At 36.5% G+C, this 27,014-nt stretch overlaps 2 protein-coding genes and 1 long non-coding RNA gene across 3 annotated transcripts in view; 2 read left to right on the top strand and 1 right to left on the bottom strand.

The window, feature by feature from the left end:
* Positions 1 to 16,510, top strand: part of MYO5C (myosin VC) — a 33,913-nt gene extending 17,403 nt beyond the window's left edge. Inside the window, exons 21-41 of the mRNA XM_032194540.1 lie at positions 321 to 467; positions 1,099 to 1,263; positions 1,446 to 1,539; positions 2,144 to 2,207; positions 3,395 to 3,575; positions 4,115 to 4,208; positions 5,037 to 5,100; positions 5,213 to 5,293; positions 5,663 to 5,843; positions 6,957 to 7,050; positions 7,783 to 7,834; positions 8,060 to 8,225; positions 8,481 to 8,568; positions 9,283 to 9,381; positions 10,089 to 10,243; positions 11,455 to 11,544; positions 12,825 to 12,975; positions 13,395 to 13,677; positions 14,606 to 14,780; positions 15,284 to 15,364; positions 15,624 to 16,510. Of these exons, the coding sequence (XP_032050431.1) occupies positions 321 to 467; positions 1,099 to 1,263; positions 1,446 to 1,539; positions 2,144 to 2,207; positions 3,395 to 3,575; positions 4,115 to 4,208; positions 5,037 to 5,100; positions 5,213 to 5,293; positions 5,663 to 5,843; positions 6,957 to 7,050; positions 7,783 to 7,834; positions 8,060 to 8,225; positions 8,481 to 8,568; positions 9,283 to 9,381; positions 10,089 to 10,243; positions 11,455 to 11,544; positions 12,825 to 12,975; positions 13,395 to 13,677; positions 14,606 to 14,780; positions 15,284 to 15,364; positions 15,624 to 15,776 (2,658 nt within the window). The 3' untranslated portion in view covers positions 15,777 to 16,510. The remainder of the gene's footprint in view (positions 1 to 320; positions 468 to 1,098; positions 1,264 to 1,445; positions 1,540 to 2,143; positions 2,208 to 3,394; positions 3,576 to 4,114; positions 4,209 to 5,036; positions 5,101 to 5,212; positions 5,294 to 5,662; positions 5,844 to 6,956; positions 7,051 to 7,782; positions 7,835 to 8,059; positions 8,226 to 8,480; positions 8,569 to 9,282; positions 9,382 to 10,088; positions 10,244 to 11,454; positions 11,545 to 12,824; positions 12,976 to 13,394; positions 13,678 to 14,605; positions 14,781 to 15,283; positions 15,365 to 15,623) is intronic.
* On the bottom strand, positions 363 to 25,559 carry LOC116493290. The gene is made up of 9 exons (XR_004253734.1): positions 25,478 to 25,559; positions 23,273 to 24,801; positions 17,919 to 18,029; positions 8,213 to 8,259; positions 5,873 to 6,002; positions 5,181 to 5,337; positions 1,081 to 1,204; positions 839 to 954; positions 363 to 443 (listed from the first exon to the last, which is right to left on the bottom strand). It is a non-coding gene; the product is annotated as an uncharacterized LOC116493290 (long non-coding RNA).
* GNB5 (G protein subunit beta 5) overlaps positions 24,962 to 27,014 on the top strand; it is a 21,947-nt gene continuing 19,894 nt past the window's right edge. The window contains exons 1-2 of the mRNA XM_032194541.1: positions 24,962 to 25,039; positions 25,446 to 25,557. Of these exons, the coding sequence (XP_032050432.1) occupies positions 24,965 to 25,039; positions 25,446 to 25,557 (187 nt within the window). The 5' untranslated portion in view covers positions 24,962 to 24,964. The remainder of the gene's footprint in view (positions 25,040 to 25,445; positions 25,558 to 27,014) is intronic.

Here is a 27,014-nt window from a genome sequence, read left to right as displayed (position 1 = left end):
ACTGATCTATAAGAAAGATGGAGACAAGGGCAGTGATCCCTATTACTTTACCTTTTGCATGTCTGGTACTCATATCTTCTATTCTTTTTCTATACATTTTCTGTAAAAGTATCGTTACATGGTAGTTTAGATAGAATCTCTGAACTGCTAAGAGTTCTTAAGAACTAAGAGTCTGGTTTCTGTGTGTGCAGTCTGAGTATTTTAGTACTTTGATACCTCTGACAGAAGCATAGAAATGTGTATAGATTCACAGAACACTTTACTTGATGCTGATTGAGCCACAGATAATTACAGACATATGTAAATGTTTTCTTTTAAAGATGCTTGAAGAACACAAGGCTGTGATCCTTCAGAAATATGCCCGTGCATGGCTTGCCAGGCGCAGATTTCAGAATATTCGGCGGTTTGTATCAAATATCCAGCTTTCATACAGAGTTCAGCGACTGCAGAAAAAGATAGAAGAACAGGTGAGGAACACCAGTCAGTTTATGATTTCTACTGTCTTTTTGTCATATCTATTTGTTAACTAGAGACTTCTGTGAATTATGATATCCATTGTTTTCTTTACAAGACATGGAAATACAGTGGGAATATTGTAAGGGATATAATCCCTTATTATCTAATAATATATATTATTTTTCATTATAATCTTGTAGTTATTATTAAATATTATGATCCAATAACTGCTCTGGATCATTATATTTAGTAACTTTGGGGTATCCTGTATTATGTTCCTTTCATGGCTTATTTTTGAGTCATACCAGTCCAATTATCTTTAAGATAGTAGCTTTAACCTAGTTGGTGGAAACAATCTGTTTTTGAAATAATCACAATTGACCTGGAATCATGAGCAGAAATAGGTCAGATGCGTCTTCCACAGCTGAGGAGTGGCAAAGCATAGATTGTACTGCCAACGAGTTGCTTGAAAGTAATTCTCTTCGGCCATGAAGAGTTCTACACAAAAATAAGTTTGATTATTGAAGTATAGAGCTGATTTCTGGCAGTAATTTTTTAGGGAAATATACTAAGAGACAATGCTATTAAACAGTTTCAAGTGTGATTTCTTTTGTTTTATTTTACCTGTCTTGCTCAACGTAGAGTAGAGAAAATCATGGCTTGTTGGAACGATTGACCAATCTGGCTTCAACTCATATGAATGACTTGGATACAATTCAGAAACTTGAATTAGAGCTTGAAAAGTTAACTGCTCAAAAGAGAACATATGAGGAGAAAGGGAAAAAATATAAAGAGGACAGTGAACAGGTACAATTTCCTTACTTTTTTTGGTGCTTATATTTTAGTTGAAAAATTGTTCATTGCTGGATTTATCAAATGCATGATTCTGAGTGTTGCTAAGTAAGTTCAATTTTTGTGGGGTGATGAGGAAGGATGAAGTTTGTATATACTTCTTAATTGTATCTTTTGCTTATTTTTTGTGTGTACAGAAAATCTTCAAACTTGAAAATCAGAATAAAGAATTACGAGAACAGAAAGAGACCTTAGAAATAAAGCTCCAAGAAAAAACTGAGGAAATGAAAGGTACAATAATTAACAGGAGTTTTAAAGGAGCAGATGAAAGTTGTAAAGTCAGTTTTACAGCAAATGTAAATGTGTGTATATATATATATATATGTATATATATATATATAAATTCTGAATTTACAGAAAATTGAAAGTTGGCTCTAATCTTCTCTTCTTTGAAGCTACTTTAGAATGTGTAGGGCAAATGCTTTTAGTATAATAATTAAATGAAATTTGTTCTTTGAGTAGCAAAAGCTCTGCTCTTACTGCAATTCCTATCTTAGAGATAGCATGTGCATTCCTTTAAAGTGTCTCTGTCCTTCATTCCTTTAATATAATGTTTTTAAGAATTTAGCTTTGAAGGATTCAAGCAACACATGATATTAAGTAAACTTTAGAGGAATAAAATTTTGGTGCTTCAGAACTGTTCTGTAGCATTATTTATCAAGTTTACTGTTATAATTCTTGACATTTTAGATAATTTCTGTATAAAAATAGTTTAAAATATATTAAAGATTGCTTATTAAAACAAAAAAAAAACCTTCTCATTTTGATAACACTGTTTTAATAAATACACTTAATTGCGTGAAGGTCTTTGAAATACTGCAATATTTTTTGACAGAGAAAATGGATGCCCTCACGAAGCAACTCTTCGATGATATACAAAAAGAAGAAAGTCAGAGAATGTATGGAATCTGAACTCAATTTTTTTGAAACATCCATTTTTTTTCTTTCTCTGCCTTTCTTTTTCCTGCTTTAAATATAATCACATCACTTACGAATCTGTTAGTATTCTTGAACAGTAATGCTAGTACTGAAGTTCTTTATGTACTTAGTTGAAGAAGAGCACATGATTGTGGGTCAGTCACATGCAGAAAATTATACTGCAGACTTAAGACTTCTTGTTTTTGCAGTTTCCTGTCTTTTCATGTATCTTCAAAAATTAAAAGGAGCCCTTGATAATGATGGTGTTTTTGGATATCCTCAGTATTCAGACATTTAGAAAGGCAGCTGATGGCCATACCAGTCATATTTCCTGTGAAGTAATTGTTAAACAGCAGAACTGAAAGATTCAATGTGAAGGAAAGGCAGGAATTTTAAATATTTTAGGTTAAAAATATAGGGGAAAAACTTTTTTCCCCTTTGCTATACTCTTTGCAGGTTTAAACATATTTTTAGCAATGTAGCATGACATTCTCAGATCAAAAAAATATTACTGTTTTTATGGAAGAGTTTTACAATAACTCTTTACCAATATATGACAGAGAACCATAGGTACCAAAGAAATTCTGTCCTCTGAAATTTGAAGAGTGCACTGAATCTGTTTCTGAGGCTCGGAAGCTGTGTTCTGCTTCAGTTCAGTCTGATATTAGTTACAATAGACTTCAGAGTATAATAAGAGAACTTTTTTGGGGGGGGTTCTGCTTTCCCCATTAACAGTATTATGTTGGAAGCCAGTCCATTCCAGCAGGTGCCAGTAGAAAATGCCAAGATTCTTCCATTGTGTTACTGAGAAGGACATGGGGCTTTCTGCTGCTATGTCCTTCTTCAGTGTGCCTATGTAAATGTAGCAGAGAGTTGTTTAAGTAGGCAAAGAGTTAGAGAATTAGCCTTTAAGTGGAAAAGTTCGGTTCTGTCTTGAATACAGTCCCAATACCTGACTAGGATGTAGGGAAATACAGGGACATTCTTATCTCATTATCATTCATTTTGTAGGTTCATTCTAAGGATGTAGGGTAGCATTTTCAAGCAATTACAGTTCATTTAAGCTTTCTTGACTGAAATATGCCCTTCAAATTAAAAGAAAAACACAGTCCCCTCTTTCGCTTCTAAGTTCAGGAAAAGAAAAACATCTTTTCATTGTCTTGTTTAGGATACTTGAGAAAAAAATCCAAAATCAGAAACATGATTATGAAAAGGAGATTGAATTGCTCAAGGGAGAAATTAAGGTTCTCAAAGAAGAAAAATCTCAGCTACAGCAACAAATTCAGCAAGAAATTATCATTCAGGATGGCCTGAAAATAGAAGTAGGGCAACTTACAAAACAAACGCAGGTAAAGTATGACACAATGAATTTTGGAGTCTTTTCAGGATAAAGCAAGTAGACAATACGGATGTTTTATTTATAGATTATTTTCATTGTTTGTCCTCAAGAACATTTTGGAACAAATAGTAATTAATAAGATGTATTTTATAAATAACTATGTTGTATCATTTTCGTGTAGTACTCAATAGAAGTTATTGCTCACAAAAAGAAATGCATGTTTTCAAGAGTATGACTAATTGTGCATGAATATGGATTTTAATGTGTGGAGCTTTTTTCTTCCTTTTCCCAAAAAGGGGTTTGTTTCTCAGGTTTGTTTTTCATAAATGTAATTTCTAACTTTTTTCCTATGACTCAATTCCATGACAAATACATACTTTTTCACTACATCATGTTTTGTTCTGCTAAGAAACGGACGCTTTAAACAACACATTTTAAGCCTTCTAGCATATGAACTTGTTAATATTAATAATTATCTTTATGAATTAACTGATATATAGCCCTTGTCATTCACTTTCTTTCTCATTCTGTAATTCGTGTCTGATTAAGAAAATACCTGAGTTGCAAAAGGAAATTGAACTGCTGCAGACACAAAAATTGGATGTTGAAAAGCAGGCCCAGTCACAGAAGCGGGAAATGAGGGGTAAGCTACACATTAGATAATTCAGGGAACTTTCCAAGCATGATGTGAACCAAGCCAGTTTAAATTGTTTTTTTTTTTTCTTTGTTTGCTAGGATTGAAAAAATAATAATAATTAAAAAAAAAAATCTTTCTCGTTCCAGAGTGATTTAATTCAATTCACAGCTTTACTTGCATGGGGTAAAACAAAAACCATGTGAGTTTTATGAAGTAATCATTGAGTACCAAGAAACTGATTTCAAATTTTTCTTCTTTTTGTTTAAAAATTAATAATAGTAGTTTAAACTTTACTTAGAATTTTAAAAGAATACCATAGTGACCCAAGAATATGGAAATATACGTTATTTGGCCTTCATTCAGCCTGTCGTTAGCCTCAGGTCTCATAACTGTCTGATACATTTAAATAACTTGCTGAACTGGGGTCTCTTTGAGAAAAGGTACCTAATAAGAGCACTGCTGTTGTGCACTTTGTACAATGCTAAGAAAGTGTCTTATAGGGCAAACCTGTATCTGCAGCATTTAATGTGGTAGGCTAGCACAAGAAGACAATCTGTATAACTGCAGCAGTTGTCTAGATCTAGAACAGAAAGATGGAACTTTACAGTGAAAGTTTGATGTGTTTTAAAAAAGCAAACAAAAAACAATATTAATAGTGTACTTTAGTACACTCATATACCTCATCATATTCTGGTAGTAAGTATTTACTTAGTACCAGGGAAGAACCTTACAGATTTGGGAAGAGATTGGTTTGATTTTTATAATGATAACTTAATTGGAAATATGAGAATGAAATTATTCATATGATAAACTTTTTTTTTTTTTTTTTTCCAGAAAAGATGTCGGAAGTTACAAAACAGCTTCTGGAAAGTTACGATTTTGAAGATGTAAGAAGCAGGTAATTTTGTTCTGAGGTCTCTTTTTAAAAAAATAAAAGTATATGTATATGTATATATATAAGGAATGCATTTTGTTTACCTGCACAGTAACAATACAGCCTTGTATTCTAGACTGTCTACGGAGGATTTGGAACACTTAAATGAGGATGGAGAATTGTGGTTTGCTTACGAGGGCTTGAAAAAAGCTACGAGGTTAGTCCAGTTCTTCAATGTTTTTCATAACTCCAAGCTGTGATCTAGAAGATAAACAGATAAGTGAGTAATTGATTTGGCTGTGTGATTCTGAACACCTGTTTAATAAATTAACCAACACTATGTTATATGATTGACTGAGTAGCTTTAACTCACTTTTAACTAATTCACTAAGTCAGTGAAATGTGTGCATGTTTTCAGTCTGGGAAATGTTTCCTTAGAGGTATCACACATACCTTCAAATTCTTTTAATGCCCAGGTAATGCAATGACATATCTGCATGTAGAACACTTTTTTCACTTTGTATGAAACTTAACCCATTGCATTGAGGTCATTACCACATCAGCAATTTATTTTTTTTTTTAATAGAGTATTGGAAAGTCACTTTCAGTCTCAGAAAGAAATCTATGAAAAGGAGATTGAAGGTTTGAATTTCAAAGTTGAACATCTTAGCCAAGACATTAATCATCTACAAAAATTATTTCGAGAGGAAAATGACATAAATGATGGTATTCGACTTGAAGTTAGCAGGCTAACTTCAGAAAACATGGTAAGTGTAGTAAAGCCAAAGTATCTTACTGTTACTTAGTAGTTCAACCCAAAAGAGTTTGTGTCACAGAGCCCTCAAAATCTTGAAGTCATGTCCTTCATTCACAAGGTTCAAACAGTTGTGGCCATCTAAGATTGCACATCCATACAGGCTTTTTCCCTGCATGCAAGGATAACATGTTAGAATGCAGCTAAAGTTATTGTCTAAGTGTACAGCTTGTTGGGGCAGCCTCACAGAGACCTTTTTTTCTAAACCCCCCCCCCCCTTTTTTTTTTTTTACATAAACCTGATTATGTTATTTTAATCACAGATTGGCAAAATACTGTTTTACAAACTCTGACTTTGGCAACCCACAGCCAGCTTCAGATTTGTATTATACTTGAGGCGTTCAAATTTAGAATTTAGTTTTTCTCCCCCTGTAGTCAAAGGGCAGAAACTAGCATCTTTTGATCTGAAGCCTCTTTAAAGCTGTCGCTGTCTCTCAGCTTGAAAAGTTCTGTGATTTGGTTGTCAATTAAAAAACAGATGCCTGAGGCGCTAGATTATGCAGTTTTGAGGTACTCTCCACCAGGGGGCAGCTAACCATATAACGTCGCTAATACATTGCAGGCAGGACTTAAAAAATTTTAACTGGTTATTAGTACTGTGTAAAAACCTATCTAACATCAAGTGCTATCCTACTAGAAGACCATATATACTGTATCATTTTTTCTGCTAAGTGAAGTATAGCTCTAGAAATATTTTCAAAACAAACTTCATAAATTGAAAACACAACAAAAAGTAACTAATAACATTATTTCTTAAAAATGATAACGTACTGATCTTTTTCCAAAGTTAACCAAGCTAGGAAAGTTAATTGTCTAATTTCCTTTAAAATACAGAATATAAGAATAGTAGTATCAGTCCAAATATTTGTTAGCTCCCTAATTTTTAAAGAGTGTCTGGTAGCAGATGCCTCCAGAAAAGTTATGTAATTCAGGCAAGTACTCTCCCACAGTTGTCTTCCCAGTCTTTACCTATTTGCAGTTGAAGGTCTTCTGATGTCATAGGTAACATTACAGATGTTTCAAAATGAACATGCTGAGATATGCAAGTGTCCTTTTTCTCTAAAAGGTGATTCCAGATCTCAAACAGCAAGTTTCTGAACTTGAAAATCAAAAATTAGATCTTGAAAACCGTCTTCAAGAACAGACTATAAAGTTGAAAGGTAAAATACCATTGTGGTCATCGGTCTTATAGTTGAGAGGTACATAATGAATTTCCTAGACTTGAATGTGTAAAAGCTGAAGCAGCATTACTTCATTGCCTGATTACTTACTTAAGTGCCAGTAAAATGTAAAAAACACCATGAAAGAAGTGCTGTATAGTTTATAGCTCTGTTATTAAACAAAAATATATGCAAATATGTGCACTTCTTTCATTTTTGAACTTTTTTGTCATTTAGTTCTGTGGTTTGGATGTATGGAAGTATACTCAGCAGGGCTAAGAATATATGAAACAAAGTATGCTCTTTGGAAACAGTCAAGAAGGAAAGATGATTTGGAACTTAAGTTGTACTCCATGAGGTGAAATTCAGAGGGTGTTGAAAAATTCAGAGTAGGAGATGGGGAAATGTTCGTGTTAAATTTGCTTGTTTGAAAGTACTTCTCTATTTAGGAGAGCATAAGTTGCTGTGGGTTCTGTATCTCTAAGTGTAATGTCTTCCTTGGCAACTTATTTTTTAAAAATTTACAATTTGTTTGACTGTCAATTGTAAGAAGTTAATTATGTCAAAATCCCCTATCACATATAATCTTCTGTGTAGAATTTTTAAATATTTCTCTGCATTATGTGATGATATTAATTTTTGTTACAAAAAAAAATGAGTGTAAGAAAAGATTTTACTAAATACAAGTACAGAACAGTAAGTAAATGTGATCTTATTTTCTTGTGTTGAAAGAGATGTCTAATCAGCTGCATCATGAGCCAGAAGGGGACAGAACACTAAGGAGGTAAATAGATTTATGTTTCCTTTTTTTTTTTTTTTTTTTTATTTTATATTTTAATTTATGTAAGTGCTATAGGCTGGGCGTAACAATCACTTAAAATTGAAGTGCACATCCAAAATAAGATTCACCTTGCAGCCTTGAATACAGCTCATAGGTAATGGGCAAATATGATATGACTGTGCTTTAACAGAAGAACAGTAAAAGACAAAGCTTCCTGTCTGTTTCTAGAACAAATGAGGCACAGAATGAAATAAACATAAAAGCCAAAGAGAGACTGAATGTCATAACCCAAGAAATTGAAGGTCTGAGCAACGGTTTGAAGCAAGATGAAATCCATGATGAAGTAAAAAGCAAGATAAAGCAAGAAACAACTCGACTTACTGTGGAAAACATGGTGAGGAAATGAAATCCTCATTAAGAAACTGTACCTAAAATGCAAGATAAAAAGAAAGAAATCATGATTGTATGGTATGGGCAGCATGTTTTCTCAGTTCATTGGGGAGAAAAAAGGTAGAGAAGTTTCATTTTTCTTCCACTGAATATAAGTAAAAATACATTGTAATGGTTTTAATTGTGGCAGTAGCATGTAGCAGTAGAAAGCATTTCTTTATTGTGATTTCTCTGAACTCACTGACTTTGATTATTACAGGATCTTGAAGAAAAACTAGACATGAAAGATAGAATAATTAAAAAATTGGAAGATCAGATCAAAACTCTTACCAAGACTATTGAAAAAGGTAAAATATTGTGTGACTATTAGTAGTAGTAGCTTTGGATGTTCAGCGTGTGTTGTAGAGGAGGTAGATTTACAAAACTGAAAAAAAAAAAAAGTAGGGTTTTGGGGTGGAGTTAGAAATTTAAAACCTCAGGAAAAAGTGCCAGGGAACCATCAACAGAAATTTCATAAAAGCTCCTTCCTGTATTTTTTTTTTCCATCTAAATAATAGGCACATATGAGACCTAGAGTATATGATAAAGTTTAATTCAGAGGCATCATGTTCTGTCAATAAAAGTTAATACATATCCTCACATAAGCTGTCTCTGAGAATAGAATGTTAGTTTTGCATCAGATGAGTTTCTCCTGACATAGGTCTTCAGATGGCAGATAGTTACTGATATGAAGTTAGTTTGTACAAAATTCTTACATAGCAAGTAATTCTTCACTGTAGAATGCACTTCAAATGGATCCAGAAGTAACTAATGTAGATGTGTACCACTGCTATTTAATTGCCTTATTCATGTAAGTAATTCCACTGAATCCAGTGAAACTATTCACATGAATAATATAAATATTATTTAACTCAATGCTTGGAACTGTAAGCTAAAAACATTAATGTGAACAGAGCCTGTACTCTATTAAAGAGAAACTGCTTTTCTCCAGTAGTTTGTTCTAACATATGAATGATGACTGAGTCATTTATCTGCAGTTAACAGTGCTTTATGTTTGACAGTCAATGAAGTTCACGTGCCAACTTTGTCCAAAGAGTACATTGGAATGATGGAGTACAAAAAAGAGGATGAAGAAAGGATTGTTCAGAATCTGATCCTTGGTACTATAGTAACACTTCACTTAAGTAACATTTTATCAGTAGTCAGTGATTGTCAGTGTAGAAAAATACAACAAAAACTACAAGATGTTCTCATTTACGTTCAAAGTTGGCTTTATCCCTCTCTCTTACTACTATAACCACTTGGGGATGCTACATTACTCTTTTTCTACTGCCAGTCATTTCAAATACAAAGAGCTTCATCTGTTTTGCAATCGTGTCTGACTTTTAAATTATTCTGACTATCATCTTCCTTAGTATCTGTTCATTTATAAAGCTGTAAATCTCAGGAGCGATTTAGGGACTTGAGTTTACTTTCTAGTCATACAGGAAGTAATTTATTCCTAGCCATCCTAGTCATCATTCTGATCTTTAAGGCCCATTCCAACCCAAGCCGTTCTGTGATCTACTAACTTTCGTAAGTCATTGGTCATATATCCACGTGTGATGTATTAATCTCATCTGTTTTTCTTTATCCTTCCTTTCACTAAAGGGAACTTTGCTTTCATATTTCTCTTTTAGGGGAATTCTGCCCTTTTTCTGAGTTACCTCACAATATCAGTCTTAGTGACAAACCAGGTTTTTGCATTAGTTTGCAGTTAATAGTAAACTCAACAATTTTTCCATGCATTTGAGCTTGTCTTTTTCAGAATGACACTTTAAATCTTTTTATTTTTATATAATTATCGTGATCACTCTCCTCTACGCAGATTTAAAGCCACGTGGAGTTGTAGTTAATATGATACCTGGCCTTCCAGCTCACATCCTATTCATGTGTGTGAGGTATGCAGATTATCTGAATGATGCTGACATGCTGAAATCTTTCATAAATGTAACCATTGATGGTATCAAACAAGTTGTTAAGGTAGGAATTATGTTTGGCTGTATTGTACTTTTTGATTTTTATGTAAGGTTTATGAGATGCATGCACAATACCTGAGAAATGCTGACACTTTCATTTGCTAGTATTTCTATAATGAATAATTATTATTAGTGACACTTTTTTTCCTGTTAGTAGTAGTATGCATATAAAGTCTCCAGCTAAGGTTCCACTGTGCTGAACACTGTAACACAGTAACATGTACTAACAGAGATTACCTTTATCTGAAAAGGTTGTTGGCAAAAGCATTTAAAGTATTTTACATCAGAAAATGAGTAGCTAATTAGGTTTTAAGTGCAACTGTGCTTTCAGCACAGGTAAAAGTTGGATGGACAGAAATGAAGGTTAGTATATTTGTCAGTAGACAGGTTTGTTTTTTCGTTTTTTGTTTGTTTGTTTGTTTTGTTTTTATTATTATTATTATTTTTATTTTTAAAATCAGAGGGTTTTGTACTTCTGTTCTACTAGAATAACGTTTTCTTGGCACGTTATTTGGTACTTCAGCATTAGTACCTGAATGATTAAGGTTACTTTGCCAGCCAGTTTACAAAACCAAGATATATATAAGAATCATTCATCTGTCATCTCACCTACATTACAAATTCAGCTATGTGAATGCTTTATTATGGATTTAGAATGTAGTAAAACACCAGGCATGCTTGGTAACACAGGTGGGAATGGACCATGGCTTATGCAGTTGAATTTGTTATGTAAAGAATGCCTGTGGTTGGTTCACACGCACACACAAAAAATTATACAACAGTTTATCCATAAGAAAATGCTTGTGCATATTAGGCTAACAAAAATAAAACGTGTAGTTAGGATTGTGTTTATATGTAGTTCAGTTTCATTTCTATACACAGGCATTGTTCACACTTCTGCAGGAAGGCCTCCAGTACACCATCTCACTACACATAGAAATGTGTAAAACTACTTAAGACTAATGTATTTAGCGCCTCTCATATAAGAATTAACCAATGTTTAACAAATAAAAGAGGGGTCTTTTTTTCTGTATATATGTTAACCTAAAAAAAAAATAAATGATTTGTACAGTTAGCATGTTACAGATGCTGTTATGTTCCTTCTGCCTTAGATGTGTGCTATTATGCCAACTCTGTAGTAGTCTTAAGTTTCATCTTTGAAATTAAGCTAACTTAGTAAGACAATGCCATTAAAGTTTGCTCTGTCATTTTCAGGAAAATTCAGAAGATTTTGAGATGTTGTCCTTTTGGCTTTCCAATACGTACTATTTTCTTAACTGTTTGAAGCAATACAGTGGGGAAGAGGTAAGAGTGATTTCATCAAACCATTTCATTACTTTACTTCTGTCAGACTTTAGTTCAGTAAGCAAAATAAACAGAGATAATCAATAGATAGTTATTCACCAGGTCATCACTGTTCCTTCAGGATATTTTGATATTTATAATATTGCAATATTTGTATTGCTTTGCAGTGGTGATATATCTTACACAAATAATAAGACAGTATAGAATTACCTGATGCAGTGATCCCCAAAAAACATAAAAGTGCTTAAGTCAGTTAATTTCCTAACATGGAAACCATTATGTAAATGAAACTCTATACATGAATTTAATGTGAGCTGGATTTCAGATGTCCAGCTGCATATATATAAAAGGGTTTAGTTGCTTTATAATTGTGACCACTTCAAACACTTGCTGCTACCATTATGAGCTAACTGAAGAAATTCTCTGGAAAGGAGCAATATAATACTCTTTTTTTGTCCCTGTATTTAACTTGCTTGTTTAAGTTAAATTTTATCCCGTGGTTCAAAATTGTTTTAAATTGCAAACTCTTAATATATTTTACTGCTAGGTTTTATTAACTTACATAGACTGAAGCAAAATTGCACAGGCACATCAGGATTAAAGCCAACAGGGGCCATAAAGCCTTGGAATCACAGTAACTGTGTACAACTGAGTACAACAGTACTCCCTCTTGTGGCTATATCGATAAAATCTAAAGAGCAATGAAGAATTTAAAACATTTAAATTCAATAAATAACAATCTTATAACATGTAATCTCAACAGTAGGGAGTGGTCTGAATCCAGAATTTTGTGTGTTGATCTATGTTTGTAGTGAACACTCAAGAATTCACACAAGTTAGGATTCAGCCTAGATTTTTTGAAACAGAATTTTTCTTATGAAAAGTCCAAAAATTAGATCCCTTTGCAGCAATAAAGCATACATTATTAATTATCATTTTTAAGCATTTTGCAAGCAGAATTTAAACAACTGTTTTTTGTTGTTTGTTTGTTTGTTTTTAATTAAATAGTTTGATTTCTGTTTATGTGATCAAGGAATTGCTGCAAAGTCCAACAAAATCTAGGCATGTCTTTCCTTTGGCATTAGTATGCTTTTGAACAGAGTAAGCATGAGCATTAAATGGAATAATAAGTGCAAGGAGCCCAGAGCTAGATGCATCCATTGCAGTTAGCAGTCGATTTCACTCATTCTGAGACCATACTCTAATATATACATTGGAATATAATACCAGTTTATAATGTCATGTGATTTCTGATAATTATATCTACAACTTAATTGTAGGAATTTATGAAGTCTAACACCCCACGTCAGAATAAGAACTGTTTGAAGCATTTTGATCTGTCAGAATATAGACAAATTCTTAGTGATTTGGCCATTCGTATATATCACCAATTCATTATTGTAATGGAGAACAACATTCAACCCATGATCGGTAAGACAGCAAAACTCCAAACACAGTTAAATCTAGTTTGTTAAGTACATGAATAAAGATTACACGTGGAGGGAAGGGATGGGACAGACTTCTTTCTTTCATTTATACGTGTGTACCTGCATGTGTGTTTCTGCACATATAAATTCCACTGTTACATCCCCACAGGGCTTGGAGAGACTTTTTCCTCTGAACAGTTTCCCTGTATGGTATAATGCTTTGAAACAGACCAGCCTTCTGCAGAAAGAATAGGGTTTTCAAAATTTTTGTGCTCCAGAATCCTTTGTCAGTATATTATTTTTCTTCTATCATTTAAATTTTAAAATATCTTAAAGTTATATTTAGTTGAAGAACTAAGTTAACGTAACGGAAAGGAGCCTTACGAGTGTTAGTCTTACCAGTTGTTTTTTATTGTATTTCAGTACCAGGCATGCTGGAATATGAAAGTCTCCAAGGAATTTCTGGCTTGAAACCTACAGGGTTCCGTAAACGTTCTTCTAGTATAGATGACACAGATACCTACACAATGACCTCTATCCTGCAACAACTCAGCTATTTTTATAGTACTATGTGCCAGAATGGCTTGGACTCTGAGCTTCTAAAGCAAGCAGTGAAGCAGCTTTTCTTTCTGATTGGAGCTGTTACCCTCAATAGTCTCTTCCTCCGCAAGGACATGTGCTCTTGTAGAAAAGGAATGCAGATAAGGTAAAGCCAGTAAACTTTCAGCAAGCAGTTGATTGAGAATGAATTTTTAACATTTTAATGTGACCCAGTTCTTTATTATTAAGTCATTAGTTATTCTGTGACCATTCTGCTGGAAGTAGTCAACTGGTTTTTGGTTTTGTTTTGTTTTTTGTTTTTTAAACTCTTTTTAAAAAATAGATCTTTGCTTTTTAAGCTAAGCTTTCTCAACCTAAAACAATACAAATCATGCTGTCCATGGACATGTTGATTTCCATGTAGGAAAAGACAGAGAAAATGACAGTCTAGAGCTCAAAGTTGGTCCTGTGTTCAGTTTTCTTCCTATGCTTGTGGGCTCATGACGATGAATAGTATTTTTAATTCAAAACAGGTAGTGTCCCCTGTCTGGCAAATAGACAAAAGCAAACTTGATTTTTTCAGGCTCTGCAGTGAGAAAAGCACTGAGACAGAGACATTAAGGATTCTTAGAAGTTAATAAAGAAAGCTTTAGGTCTTCAGTTATAACTCTGATTTGTAATGTGCAAAGATTGTTCTAATCTGTATAAACTCAGTTGTAAATCACTATTTTAAAGACATATAGTGCTATAACATATTTGCCGATGCCAGTATGTATTGGTATTTTTCTGTAACGAACGGCTAAACTAATAATTTGCTTTCTATTTTCCAACCTTTAAAAATAATAAAAAATAAATTAAATATATATATATATATATATATATATACAGGGGATTAAAATTAAAGATCAGCAGGCTGTTAATTGTCTGATTTTTATGATCTACAGGTATGTTTTGTTCTTTGTTTTTTAACTTAAACTGTATGAATATGAATATGAATATTGCATTAGAGAAACAAAGATTTTAGAAGTCTTTAATATAGCTTGATTGTTAGAGGGAGCCTGATGTTTCTGTTGTCTGTTCATGGTTTAACCCAGATGTAATATCAGCTATTTGGAAGAATGGCTTAAAGACAAGAATCTTCAAAGCAGTAATGCCAAAGAAACTTTAGAGCCTCTAGCTCAAGCAGCATGGCTCCTTCAGGTCAAAAAGATCACAGATGATGATGCCAAAGAAATATGTGAACACTGCACATCTCTTTCTACTGTGCAGGTAATGAACCATTTGTTTTATTCTGATACTGACTGCAGAATCTTGCCTATCTAAAATAATTTGTTGCAAAGAGCCATTGGCCTTTCATTTGATAAAAGTAGTATTCCTCATCATTCTGTGTCACCACTTGTTATATTGGATTTTTTAACCCCACATTCCTGATCATTAGCATTTTAACTGCTTCTGTGAGGAATATCTGTCTGCCTTGTTCCATCTCATTTTTTATTCCACAATGGATTTTTGTTTTATTTTGTCAGAGGCTTTTTTTGTTGTTTCCTTTAATCAGTTCAGCTTTCTCTACATCTTCTTGATCCTGCTGACATTCTTGGAAATGATTCATAGCAGTCATCATCTATGTAATAAATTATCAGGTTATCAGTCAAAATTATTGTAAAATTCCTACTGAAACTTCAATTAAATACCAATAAAGATGGTATTTAATTCTTCTTTTCCTCTGCTCACTTCTTGTGACATACTAAAATAGTCTTTTGTAATTTGAGCAGATAGTTAAGATCCTCAACTCATACACTCCAATAGATGATTTTGAGAAAAGAGTGGCTCCATCATTTGTTCGTAAAGTACAGGTAAGAGCTACAACTACTCCCTTTCAAATTCAAGTTAAAAAGTACTTCATACACACTGGTTTTGATGCTACGTATTTATACTTGACCCTTATGTCAAATTATGACTAAGTTGCTCATCTTCTACACACTTGGAGTTGATCAAAAGAAGTCTCCTATATCTTACCTGAAACGGAAATGTGCAATGATAAGTAAACAATGTTAATGTTTTGGGTTTTATTTGTAATACAGTATTTTCTTACCCTTTCTGGTATGATTGCAGGCTATGCTAAACAATCGTGAGGACGTTCCACAGTTGATGCTCGATACCAAATATCTATTTCAAGTGACGTTTCCTTTCACTCCCTCTCCACATGCCTTGGAAATGATACAAGTCCCCAGCAGTTTCAAACTTGGCTTTCTCACAAGGGTGTAATAAAACTAATGCACTGGTATTTTCTCAGAGACTAAATAAAGACAGGCAGACTTTCATGGTTCGTTTCTCCAGCTGGTGGATGGCACGGTAGCTTGCAGTGAATTAAGCTGTTAAAACCTTGTTCTAAAGTCAAGACTTAAAAAGTAGGAACAATTTAAGCTTGTGATTTCTTTCTGTTTTCTTACTGTACTTCATTCTTCATTATAGTCCTATAATGATGATGTTATCAGCTGGACATAAAGCTGACAGCAGTTTCTTACACCACAGGAGACAAGATTGCATTGGGTCTTTATCAGTAACTCTAAAGCATGAGTCATAGGGGAAAACTACCATGGGATTAATGTTATTACTTTACAGTTTTCCTTGCCTTTGCTTTCTGTAACAAGAGATTTTTTTCCAAGGTAATTCTATTCATTGTCTTGATATTCTGGATCTGTTTTACAGTAGCTTTCAGCCTTTTATGCTTTTTAGGCCTTTATTCATTCCATGAAATAAGTCTCTCATATTAGTTCACAAGAAAACTGTAGAAAGATGGAACAGAAGGTCCTCCCACAATTGTTCAATTTTTATTTTATTTTATTGATACAAATAACTACATTGAACCAGTCTAAGAGAATTGCTGTTGTAATAAACATATGTTGTCTTTTGTAGGCATGCTGGCTTGGTTCACTCAGGCTGAATGCTTACATTACTGTTCAGGCACACCAGACAGCTCTTTAGCCGGGGGGAATTTGGGTGCTTTTTTTTTTTTTTTTTTTTGAAGGCAGATTTTAGTTTTGTTCTCTGCAATGACATGTCTGCATTTTCATATCAGTCATTAGCGTAGAAAAGTCAGACATAAAAATTCCTGTTCTGATCCATGTTTAAATTAAAAGATTATTAAAAAAAAAAAAAAAAAAAAAAAAAAAGAGTTCATCTCCTGTTTTGGGTCCATCTCTAATGCAGTGTCTTTCAGAACATATGCTGAGTATGCACACATGTACACATTTTTTTCCCATTCTTTCTTGCTTGTTTCCCTCCCTCAATTCTGACATTGAGTAGGAGTGAATGCAGCTATTGTGATCTGGTCTTACTGATAAACCAAGCTTAATTTCTGGCATTGAAATTAAATATATTTCATTTAAATTGCAGGATCCTTAGAAGTAGTCCTCTTTTTGCGTTGTTCAGCCTTCTTCCTGCAGGCTGAATGCAAAGAATAACAGCTTTATTTAATACTAGACTCTCTTAGAACAACTGGAGAACCAGCATTCACCTTACTAGAATCATGACAGTCATTAGAAATTCATCAGTAAATTACGCTAGCTTTCTAGCTAGGTTATTAGATATAATTATGAAAATTGAATGCTTAAGCTTTGAAATACTTCTAATTTCTAATTGTTATAGTTAATTTAAACATTACAGGAAGGATCAATTTTACTATTATTATTATTACATAGTGTTTAAAATCTGTAAATATAAAGAAGGACTGTTTTTTGCTATTTCCCATCCTTGGTATTTACTGTGAACAGTGACATATTCATAGTACTATCCACAGAGATATATGAAAAATATATGAAGGAATTTTTTTGTATTTTGTTCAATAGCAATAAAAGCTGTACAAAATGTCACAGATGTATAGGTACATTAGTATTCTTATCTGTTAAATAAAAGGTAGCTTTTAAATCAATCTGTAGTGTTTCGAGTGATGGAATAATTATATTTTCAGATAATAATTTTTTGAATATACATATGAGTATATTTTATTTATATATACACATTGTGTATATTCCTATCTGAATGGTTATGCTGTTGCTGGCTCCATGTGAATTTCTGTAAATATTTTAAAGCAAGCAAGTCTAGTTGCTATAAATTGTGTATAGCCTTTTTTACAGTTACTGGAGCTGCACATATGTTACCTGGTACAGTATGAGTAAAATCACAATCCGTTCTTAAATCTACATCCCACGGAAGTATCAGAAGGTATGTACGTCTGTATGTTAAAAATTTCTTGATAAAGGAAAATATTTATGATAATTTGGTACTAAATTATTTTGAGAGGTTTGTGTGAAATATGCTGTTAGCGCTGTGCATGCAAAGAACAAAATATATTTTAAAAGAAAGTTTAAAATAATCAGTATTTACTGTATTCTGTCAGAAACTTACTGTACTTCTGTTGACGTTAATGCCTTTAAACAATATGTAGATACAAATCTTTCTCTGTTTTTATAATTCTTCAAAATGTAAGGAGCAGTATTAGTGATGAAGGGCAGATACCTGAAAGAGACATTACTGAGGTTAACTTTCCTAGAATGATAGTAAAGGAGAAAGCTATTGCATTCGAATGGAAAAGTACAGGATGATCCTTACTGCAGTGGGAAAGCACCAAAATTGCTTATGGAGAGGGTTTAGGCATGTGACTCCTGCAGCTTCTGGCAGCTGGACTCAACAGCATAGGTGATCCCTCTCCCTCCTGTGTTTCCATAGTATTTGGGTTTAAAAAAAAAAAAAAAAAAAAAAGATAGTTTTCTTCTACCCAAACCTGTGTTGGACTGAAATCTAATTTCCTTTTTTTTTTCCTTCTCACATTGCATTACATTGTCTTGACTATTGAATGCAAACATCTAATGGCATGATTCAGTGACTTCAGTGGAGTCACAGCAGATGTGACTTCAGCACTTTTCAAGTTTTTCAGACATGATTTCATAAATATCCCTGGAGCTAAAGAATCCAATAAAGCAGAAACTTTTAATGTTGCTGATGTCGAAGTTACTGTCTTAAAATGGGTGAACAATGAAAGTATATCCAAGGAAGAACAAGCATGGCCACTACTTGTATTAGACTTAGAATTTTCTTTATGAAATAGATTTAACATTGTCACTGTCGTTTGTCAGAATGTCAGTTTAATAGGTGGAAAAAGCAGTAGTCAGCCACCTTTTCAGTAGTATGTTTAATATTTGGAAACATCCAAAAATTGCTGCAATATGAAATGAACAGGCAAGGTCTATTTTGCCTAACACTGTATATTCTTTGCTCTGTATTCGAAGAGGGCAGTTAAAATAAAGCCTCTAAACTATAATCATCAGTACATAACTGACCTGAGGTGATGCAACTTAGAGAGGCTGAGCTTTAAATACCCTTTAAGTAGCCTTAATAATAGAGAGGTTGCCGTTCTACATTAGCAGTTGCATACGGCTTATTTACTCGCCTTGAGAAACGCTGGGTTATTGTTGTTTGAAAAGGTAGGCAATTTTGTATATTTACCAACAAGATTAATTGTGCAGAATTTCTCTACAAGTGGCATATTTGTTAATGTTTCAGCATGCTGCCATTTTTATACTTCCACTGTATCTTTTTAAAAACCTAGTATGTTTAAAAATTCAGGCTACAGCATGGGAAGAAATCTTTTTAGACCTTTTGAGATTAAGCTCTTTGTAACAATGATGGTTTTGTATCATATTTTTAAAAGATATAAAGTATCTCATGTATAATACCACTTTTAAGTATTTGGAAGTTTTGCTGGCTTCTCTTGCAGTGAGATTTGTATGTCGTAATCTCATCTAAAGTAAAGTACTGATATCAGGCATAATTCACCCTGTGTGTTACTCCAGTGAATTCTCTTGCTTTATCTAAAATTAATTCTGCCCAAGGTATTTATTCAAAGCTTAATAGATCATTGTCTAAAGTCTCTAGGTCTAATAATGATATTTTAACTAAGATGACATTTTTTTCTGTGATATTTTCATTTTATACTTCTTATGAAGTGAAAGTTTTCCTCCCAAAGTCTTGTTGGGCTAATGTCTTGAGACTCCATATCAAGTACATAAATCTGTCACCTGAGTTGCCCTCAGTGGGAATCTTGAATTCTAAGAATCTCTGAATAAGAATTTATTCAGTTGTTAAATATCGATTTAAGAATCTAGCATAGTTGAGCCCTGCTGCTATAGACACTTTAAAGCTATTAGATAGACTAGTACAGGGAAGCTCATTGAAAAGGTAGTGGCTTGGTGTCTTGGGCTCATTGTTTGCAAAAGAATGCATTAAAAATGTTAGGGCGTATTTGTTGCTTTTCAGTAAATGGGTTATAAACCCTGTTGACTGTGTATAGCTGGCTGAAAGCTCCATGCAAATTTGCTGTAGTTCATGTTAGGGCAGATTTCCTCTCACATATGTTGGGGTGAAGTTATGCAACTCCTTTAGACAACAGAAGAAACTCCTATTAACTTGGAAGGACAAGATTTCCAGGTTTATCATCTCATTTTTCAAGTTGTCCATGGAAAAATCTAAGAATAAGCAGCAAAATGGAGGTGCATAGAATAAACTTTGATTTTTTTACATAATATCCAGCCAAATCCTGAAATCTGCATACTTCGTTCAATTTATTTTGCTCCATTTAAAATCTCCTTTGCAATAGCTTCTTCTAACTCATAAACTCATTATTTATGTTTATGTGAAAAACTGTTAAACATCTAGAGACTGTTAAAAGCTTGCATTGAGAGAATGGGAAATACTACATTTTCCCTATGAAAAAGGTAAGGAGAAAAATGGCATTATGATGGTATTGTTGTTTGTTATTCTGAATCTCAGAGTGTCTCATTCTCTATTGCTGATACTGCTTTGATCCTAAAGAAACCTGGTTTGAGAAGAAAAAGGGGGCTTATAATAACCCAGCTTTCAGTGTGCTGAAGCATCACTTTCTGCTCAAGCAGCACATTGATCATAATATTTTTGAAACTGCTGACTGAATCCTAGGCCATCCTTCAGCTTTAAAAATAATATGTAATATTGAATATTTAATAATAGAGTGAAAAAATAAATATTCGTTTGTGAGAAATCTGCACTGATCAGCTGCTATGTATTTCTAGTTACTGTTTACTGGCATTAATTAAATGAAAATTAAAAATCCACGTTGACATTAATCTATGTGCAATCAGTGCACATTATAACAAAATACATATTTTACTTTGTATTTTTCTTCATAAAAATATAATCTGCAGATCGTACAACTGCCTTGCATGTAGTGACAGTCCACGAAGCCTGAGAGATTAGTCACAGAGAGAGATTATCTAGTCTGTAGATGTCTATATACAGCCTAAGCTGCATTAGCTACCAGAGCAGTAGCAGGAAACTTTGCACTGGACTGGAACACACTCTTTTTCTTCTCTCTTTCAGCTCACTCATACTGCAAAGATGTGTGACCAGACCTTTTTAGCGGTTGTATTCGGTCCATGTGACAAGTGCTCCAAAGAGAAGCCCCTCAGGGCTGTTTACATCAAATCAGAACAGCTCAGCTACTGCTCACTATGTGTGGAAATGGTATGTTACTGATTTTATCAGCTGGAATGTGAAAAGCCTGCAAAAATAGGAGTTGGTATATTAATGGTCTGTTCAGTTGGATTTTTTCTGGATAGCAAATAAGCATTGCTAGGCCTGAAGGCCAGCTACTTCTAATCCAAATAAACACCTCTGCAGACACCTGATGTTATTCCTTGAGCCTGGAACAGACATGGCCCCCGGGTTCAAGGATATGTTTTTTGATTCTTGATTGGAAAGTGGCCATGAGATTTTTACCCTAGGGCACTGCATTCCTTAGCTAAGCAAATGTTACATGCCTGTCTAAACTCTGCTCTGAGGTATATGTGTGCAAGTCTGCTCAGCCTGTAATCGTGAGTGTTGCCCATTACCTTTAACAGAACTTCCAAAAGAGACAGAACTATTGCAATGGACTGACTCAGCAGAGGTGAGGGGAGTTGAAGTTCATCTGATCTGTTTCAGCTTCACTGAGACAGAGCTGGAATGCTGTCCTCATGGCCTACACTTCATACCGAGACCAGGTGTTCTCATATGCTATGTGCAGTACTTCGCTGGGGGATCTGTCAGAGCTGGAAGTAGTTACAATGAGGATAAAGTGAGAAAAGAATCGTGCAGGCTCTTCTGTCACCGTGTGTGTACCAGAAGGTGGTAATGGGGGAGATGAGCCAACGTGCTAGCCAGACCAGCAGGTCCTGTCATAATACCTGCATGAAGAAGGAACAATGTTGGAGGCATTGAAATCTTCAGGAATTACTGGTGAGGTGACAACCCACTCTCCTAGCAGGAAGCACTGTCCTGGCACAGTCACAGGATTTTTTTAGATGAGATACAAAGCTAGGGTACCTATGTGGTCACTGAAGGGCTGGTCTCCAAAACTGCTTTTGCAAAGTGAGGAATGTCGTTGTCCTGATTATACTCCAGCTTGGAGTTACTCTATTTCATCTTCCTGAACCATTGTGTAATATCTTTTGGAGAAGATTTCCTTCACTGCTTCTTCCCCAGAACTGATCACTACCGTAACTTGAATGGTGTTCAGTTGGTTGTTGTATTTAAATGTCAGATTAAATTATTTCTGCAGGAATACTAAAAGGTTTAACTAACGGTGTTTAGAAAACATTATAAGACAGACAGATAAGAGAACTGATTTGGTGATTATAGATGGTGCAACGTGTACAGTTCACTGACTGACACAGCATAATCACGTCACATTGTTTAGGAGGAAATTTAGATGTAATGAATATAAGACAAAAGACGGTCCCTTCCCTATTTACTTGCTTCCTCTGACTTTGAAACCGCTGCTTTGTTCAGGTCCTTCTTGGCCAGCAGCCTATAAATAGCGATTTATCTAGTAAATTTTTGCATGACTTGCTAAATGCACACTGAAGTTTCAGGAAACTGGCTGTTTGTTACTTATAGTTCCTGCAACTTTCTCCTTATTCTTTGCACTACAGAAGTTAGACTTCTACCAAAAGAAACAGCTGCTAAGTGGAAGCAGACTGAGACTTCAAAAAGAATTGCCTCAGTACCTAACATCCTGTTAGGCTTTGTATCAGCGCTGCAGTAAGATCTTGGGCTTTCTGGTTGATCTGACTTCAGCTTGCTTCTTCATACTCATTTTGCAGAAGAGATTTAAAAACAGCTAACTGGAACACAGAGAGCTCTTTGCAGTAGTAATGGAATGCATATAGATAGGAAAGTATCCTTTACTTTTTGTAACTGATTTTTCAGATCTGTGGAGATGCTTTGGTTTAAATCAAAATGCACAATATGTCCTAGCCACTCTTGTGCAGGTGTTTGTGTATGATTGTGCATAATGTGGTGTGCAATCAGCTGAGCCTTTTGCAGCATCCTGATTTGCACATCTTTTAATTTCAGATGCAGATTGCACTCAGCTGCACAAATGCATTTTCATCACCAGTCTTTTTGATTTTCCTCCAAACAGTATCTGTTGGGGGATAGCAGTTAGGAATTGCTGATTCCCAATGTTGAGATCATCCTACTTCCCTTAGTTGCCTTTTGGGCTAAAACATCTTTTTCCTGTGGGGTTTTGTCCATTTTGGAATTGGTGCTAATCAATAGAAATTCAATGTGCTTGCTTTTTAGTCTTCTCCAAAAAAGTATTAGTACATTAGTTTACAACTTAAAGAAAGATCAGTTGATGAGTTAGTAAGAATGATATATATATTTTTTTTTTTTTAAATACCTACCCTTTGAGATAGTCAACAATGTGTGACACAGTCAGACCTTCCATTTTCCACACCATGGAATAGTACCAGCTTTCTCGCATATATTCCTATCACCACAATGCGGTGCATTTGCCACACGTGGAAGGTAGGTTTGCGATTATGGTAATGACTGTTCTTGCCACAATTCTTGGTGATTGAATTCTTCTCTAGCAGCTCCACAGAGTAACACTTTATAGAAAGCAGACTACTTTCAGAATGGTTACCTCAAAATAGCCTCAAAATATTTGAAGCCAAGGGTCATCATGCCTTTGACCCATAGGGAAAAGTCAGAGTCAAAATCTGTCCTCAAACAAAGCTGTCCTTGTTCTGGGCAACATGGAAGCTCAATGCCTCTGAGGACATAGCAGCCAGTTTGTAAGTGATCGGCTTTCTAGGGAATGCTGGTGATCAGTACAAAGTGACAGCAACAAACACTTTCATGTACCAGTCACTACTGCACAATTAATGGATCATAACATTACAGAGTTCAGTTACTTGCTACTCTTTTCCACATAGTCCACAGTACAGGATGTTTTCACAGCCTTTTGGCCTGTGCTGATGTGTTTTGAAACTCATCTGAAATCAGAGCACAAACTAAGAGGACCTATTTTTTGTCCACTGCTGCAGATTGAACTGCCATTTCAGGTTAAACATGGTAAATTCTAATATTGTGTTAACAAGGCATTTACTGTCATAGGGTTTTTAGACGATTGCTGGTAAGTTGTGTTTTTATTTCTAATGAAAGCATATCCAGTAGTATGTGAACTCCACAGATTATACTGCCTCCTTTTTCTTTTGTGACACTGAATGTAACTGGATTAAAGTAAGTCCAGAGTTGCCTACATGGCCATCAGACTGGTAGGGTTGCCGCACCAGCTTCTGTGGACAGGGGGAAGACTGGAAACGCGTTCACTGTATTTGACTCTTCATATAAGTGGCCCAGATCCTGTAAAACAGACCTTGAGCATAAAGCCAGACAAAGGCCTGACTTCAGCCCGCAGATTTACAGTGAAGAGCTCAACAGGTCTGCCCATGCGTCCCGGTCAGCCAGTGACACTGCTGCTAAGCCTGTGTGGGAAAGGACTTACTTTCTCTAAGGCTGTACTGTGTCCAGGATGTGCCCAGAGTCTAAACAACAGCTGCAAACACTTATTTTCTTATCTGCCTTTCTAATCTTGGAACATCTCCAGGTTGAACAACAGCCATTTGATTGTCTATTTTCTGGCTAAAGGGAGACAATGAGAGTCAATATGAGCAAAGTTATTCAGTGTAGATCAAGGACAATTTGTGAAGAAAGAAGAGGACGTTTTCAAGGAACTCCCAGGGAACAAAAAGTTGCAAGGTTGTTTGCTGCTGTTCTTTCTCTGGAAGCGTGAGCCGCTCTGCACATCGCACACGTTCGCTCTCTGCCCGCAAGCAGAAGCTGCTGAGACAGGGAGCTGTTTTTTGCTGCCTTTGGTGTTTCGGAAATTGGTCCTTTTCAGTGGCTGGGAAGGCCCAAGTCTGCATATCTGTGTGCAGAATAAAGAGGGGGTTCGTTTAAGGTGGGACAAGGGTAAAAATGAGGAATTTGAAGCATAATAAGGAGAGGGGTTCACATGGCTCCATCCATCCTGCCGGCACCTTGTGACCAAGTCTCCTAGTCCCCCCTGCTCCTAGGGCTGTAAGGGAACGATGGAGCCGAGCTGGGCTTTGCAAAGCCTTGACAGGATCAGTCTTCCCAGTCTGGCATTTGAAAATGCTGCTGAGGTGACCGGTTAGGGTTTTGTTTTTTGTTTTCTTTTGTTTTTTCTCCTCCTCCTTCCGCAGGGGCTGCGAACTTCAGGCCCGCACAGGTCGTGCAGGCAGCAGCCCCAGCCTTTCGCCGTGTGCTTCTGGGCCGAGGCAGCCCCGGGGCTGCGCCAGGCGATGCCCGGCAGCTCGGCTCTCCCCTGCCGGAGGCCGGCGGGGGCAGGAGGCCAGGCCGGGCTCAGCCCCCTGCCCGGCGGCCGGCGGGGCTCGGCCGGTGCCGCAGCAGGGCCGGGGAGGGGCCGGGAGCCGGGTTGCTGAGGCAGCGGGAGCCTCGGCAGCATCCCCGAGAGCCCGGCGGGCGACAGAACTCCTCCCTCCCTCCCTCTCTCTCTCCCCCGTCTCCCTCCCCGCTTCCCTCGCAAAGATGGCAACCGAGGGGCTGCACGAGAACGAGACCTTGGCGTCGCTGAAAACCGAGGCGGAGAGCCTGAAGGGCAAGCTGGAGGAGGAGCGGGCCAAGCTGCACGACGTGGAGCGTGAGCGGGGACCGGGGGGCGGCCGCGGGGGAAGGAGGCGGCGGCGGGGACGCTGCCCCCGGGCCGGGCCGGGCCGGCCTCCGCCGGGCCTCCGGCGCCCCGCAACCGGCCCGGCCTCCGCGCCGGGCCCAGGGGAGGGAAGGGAGGGAGGGAGGGAGCGAGGGGAAGCAGGGGGCCGCGGCATCCACGTCCCGGCCGGGCCGGGGCCGGCTCGCAGCGTGCCGCAGCGCGCCTCGCAGGCGCAAAGCCAGCCTAAAGGCGGCCGGGCGGGAGCTGTGCCCGAGGCAGCGAGGCCGGGGTGTCCCCGGCTGAAGGGGGCTCGAAAAGGAGCCCCGGCCCCCGGGGAGCCACCTGAGGGGCGCCCCCTGCAGCCCTGCCCCCTGCAGCCCTGCCGCTGCCCCCCGGCAGGGGACAGGCGCTCACCTTGGTGTGGTGGTTCCTGAACTGCCCGTCCGGATGTGCAGAGATGCTGTTTGTTTTGTTACGTTTTTATGTAAATAACATATAGTGCGGTTCTTTTGGGGGGAAAAACGTCTAAATTACTGTATTATATTAGTATATTGCGTATGACTGAAGTCATATCGCTCATTTAATTAAAATTCCTGTCACATACACACACACACACACATACATCCAATACCTGAGCTGGCAGGGGACCCCCAAGGATCACCAGGTGATGCTCTGGGTGTCGGAGAGGAGCGTGAGTCTGTGCCAGTGCTGGAGGTGCTGGTGGCAGTGTCAGGCTGAGGGACTGGCAGGCATTGTGAAATTTCAGGTGTGGGAGAGTTAAAAGTTTTATTTTTTTCCTCCGGAGTAAATAGAGCATTTTCTGATCTAAATTAGGTAATCATAAATTACATCTGTCCCACTAGCAGGAATCATTAGACAGATGGAGATGGCCTCATTACAGGAACATTGCAGTGAATCATCAAATTCATGCAGTGTAATTTCTGTATCAGAAGTGGTGGGGCAGACCCCATAAGCATATCTTTTAAGCATGTGCATAAATCTGTTTTTGCGCAGGAAAGCAATTTTATTTATGACTGGAGTGATATGTAAATGGGTACATCACTAGTCATAGGATATTTATCTCTTTTGTTATATGTAAAACCTGTAAACTCCTGCAGGAAGGCAGTTTTTGCTTAGCCATGGCAGGATTTCCAAGATAAAAGGTTTATGCTCCTACAGGACACTGCTCCCTCATGATACTTTATATCATCAACTCCATATCAGAGGTTTTTTTGTGCTTAAATTATCCTCAAGAGCTATTTCTGCGAGGGTTATAAGTTTCAGAATAAAGTATCTCTTCTGTTTTTTCTAATCTAAAATTGCATCTTTCATATTTTTTTCTCTGATCATGACCTTCCTTCTATGGTTCCCAAAACAAACAGTGGGCTGAACGATTATTGCCCTTATTTGTTCAGCTGGTTTTGAACAGCAGCTCTCCAAAATGTGGA

This window comes from Aythya fuligula, chromosome 11 (genome assembly GCF_009819795.1).
Source record: "Aythya fuligula isolate bAytFul2 chromosome 11, bAytFul2.pri, whole genome shotgun sequence".
NCBI classification, from domain to species: Eukaryota; Metazoa; Chordata; class Aves; order Anseriformes; family Anatidae; genus Aythya; species Aythya fuligula.
The sequence above is the reverse complement of the archived record's forward strand: the minus strand, read 5'-3'. Positions and strand labels throughout refer to the sequence as shown.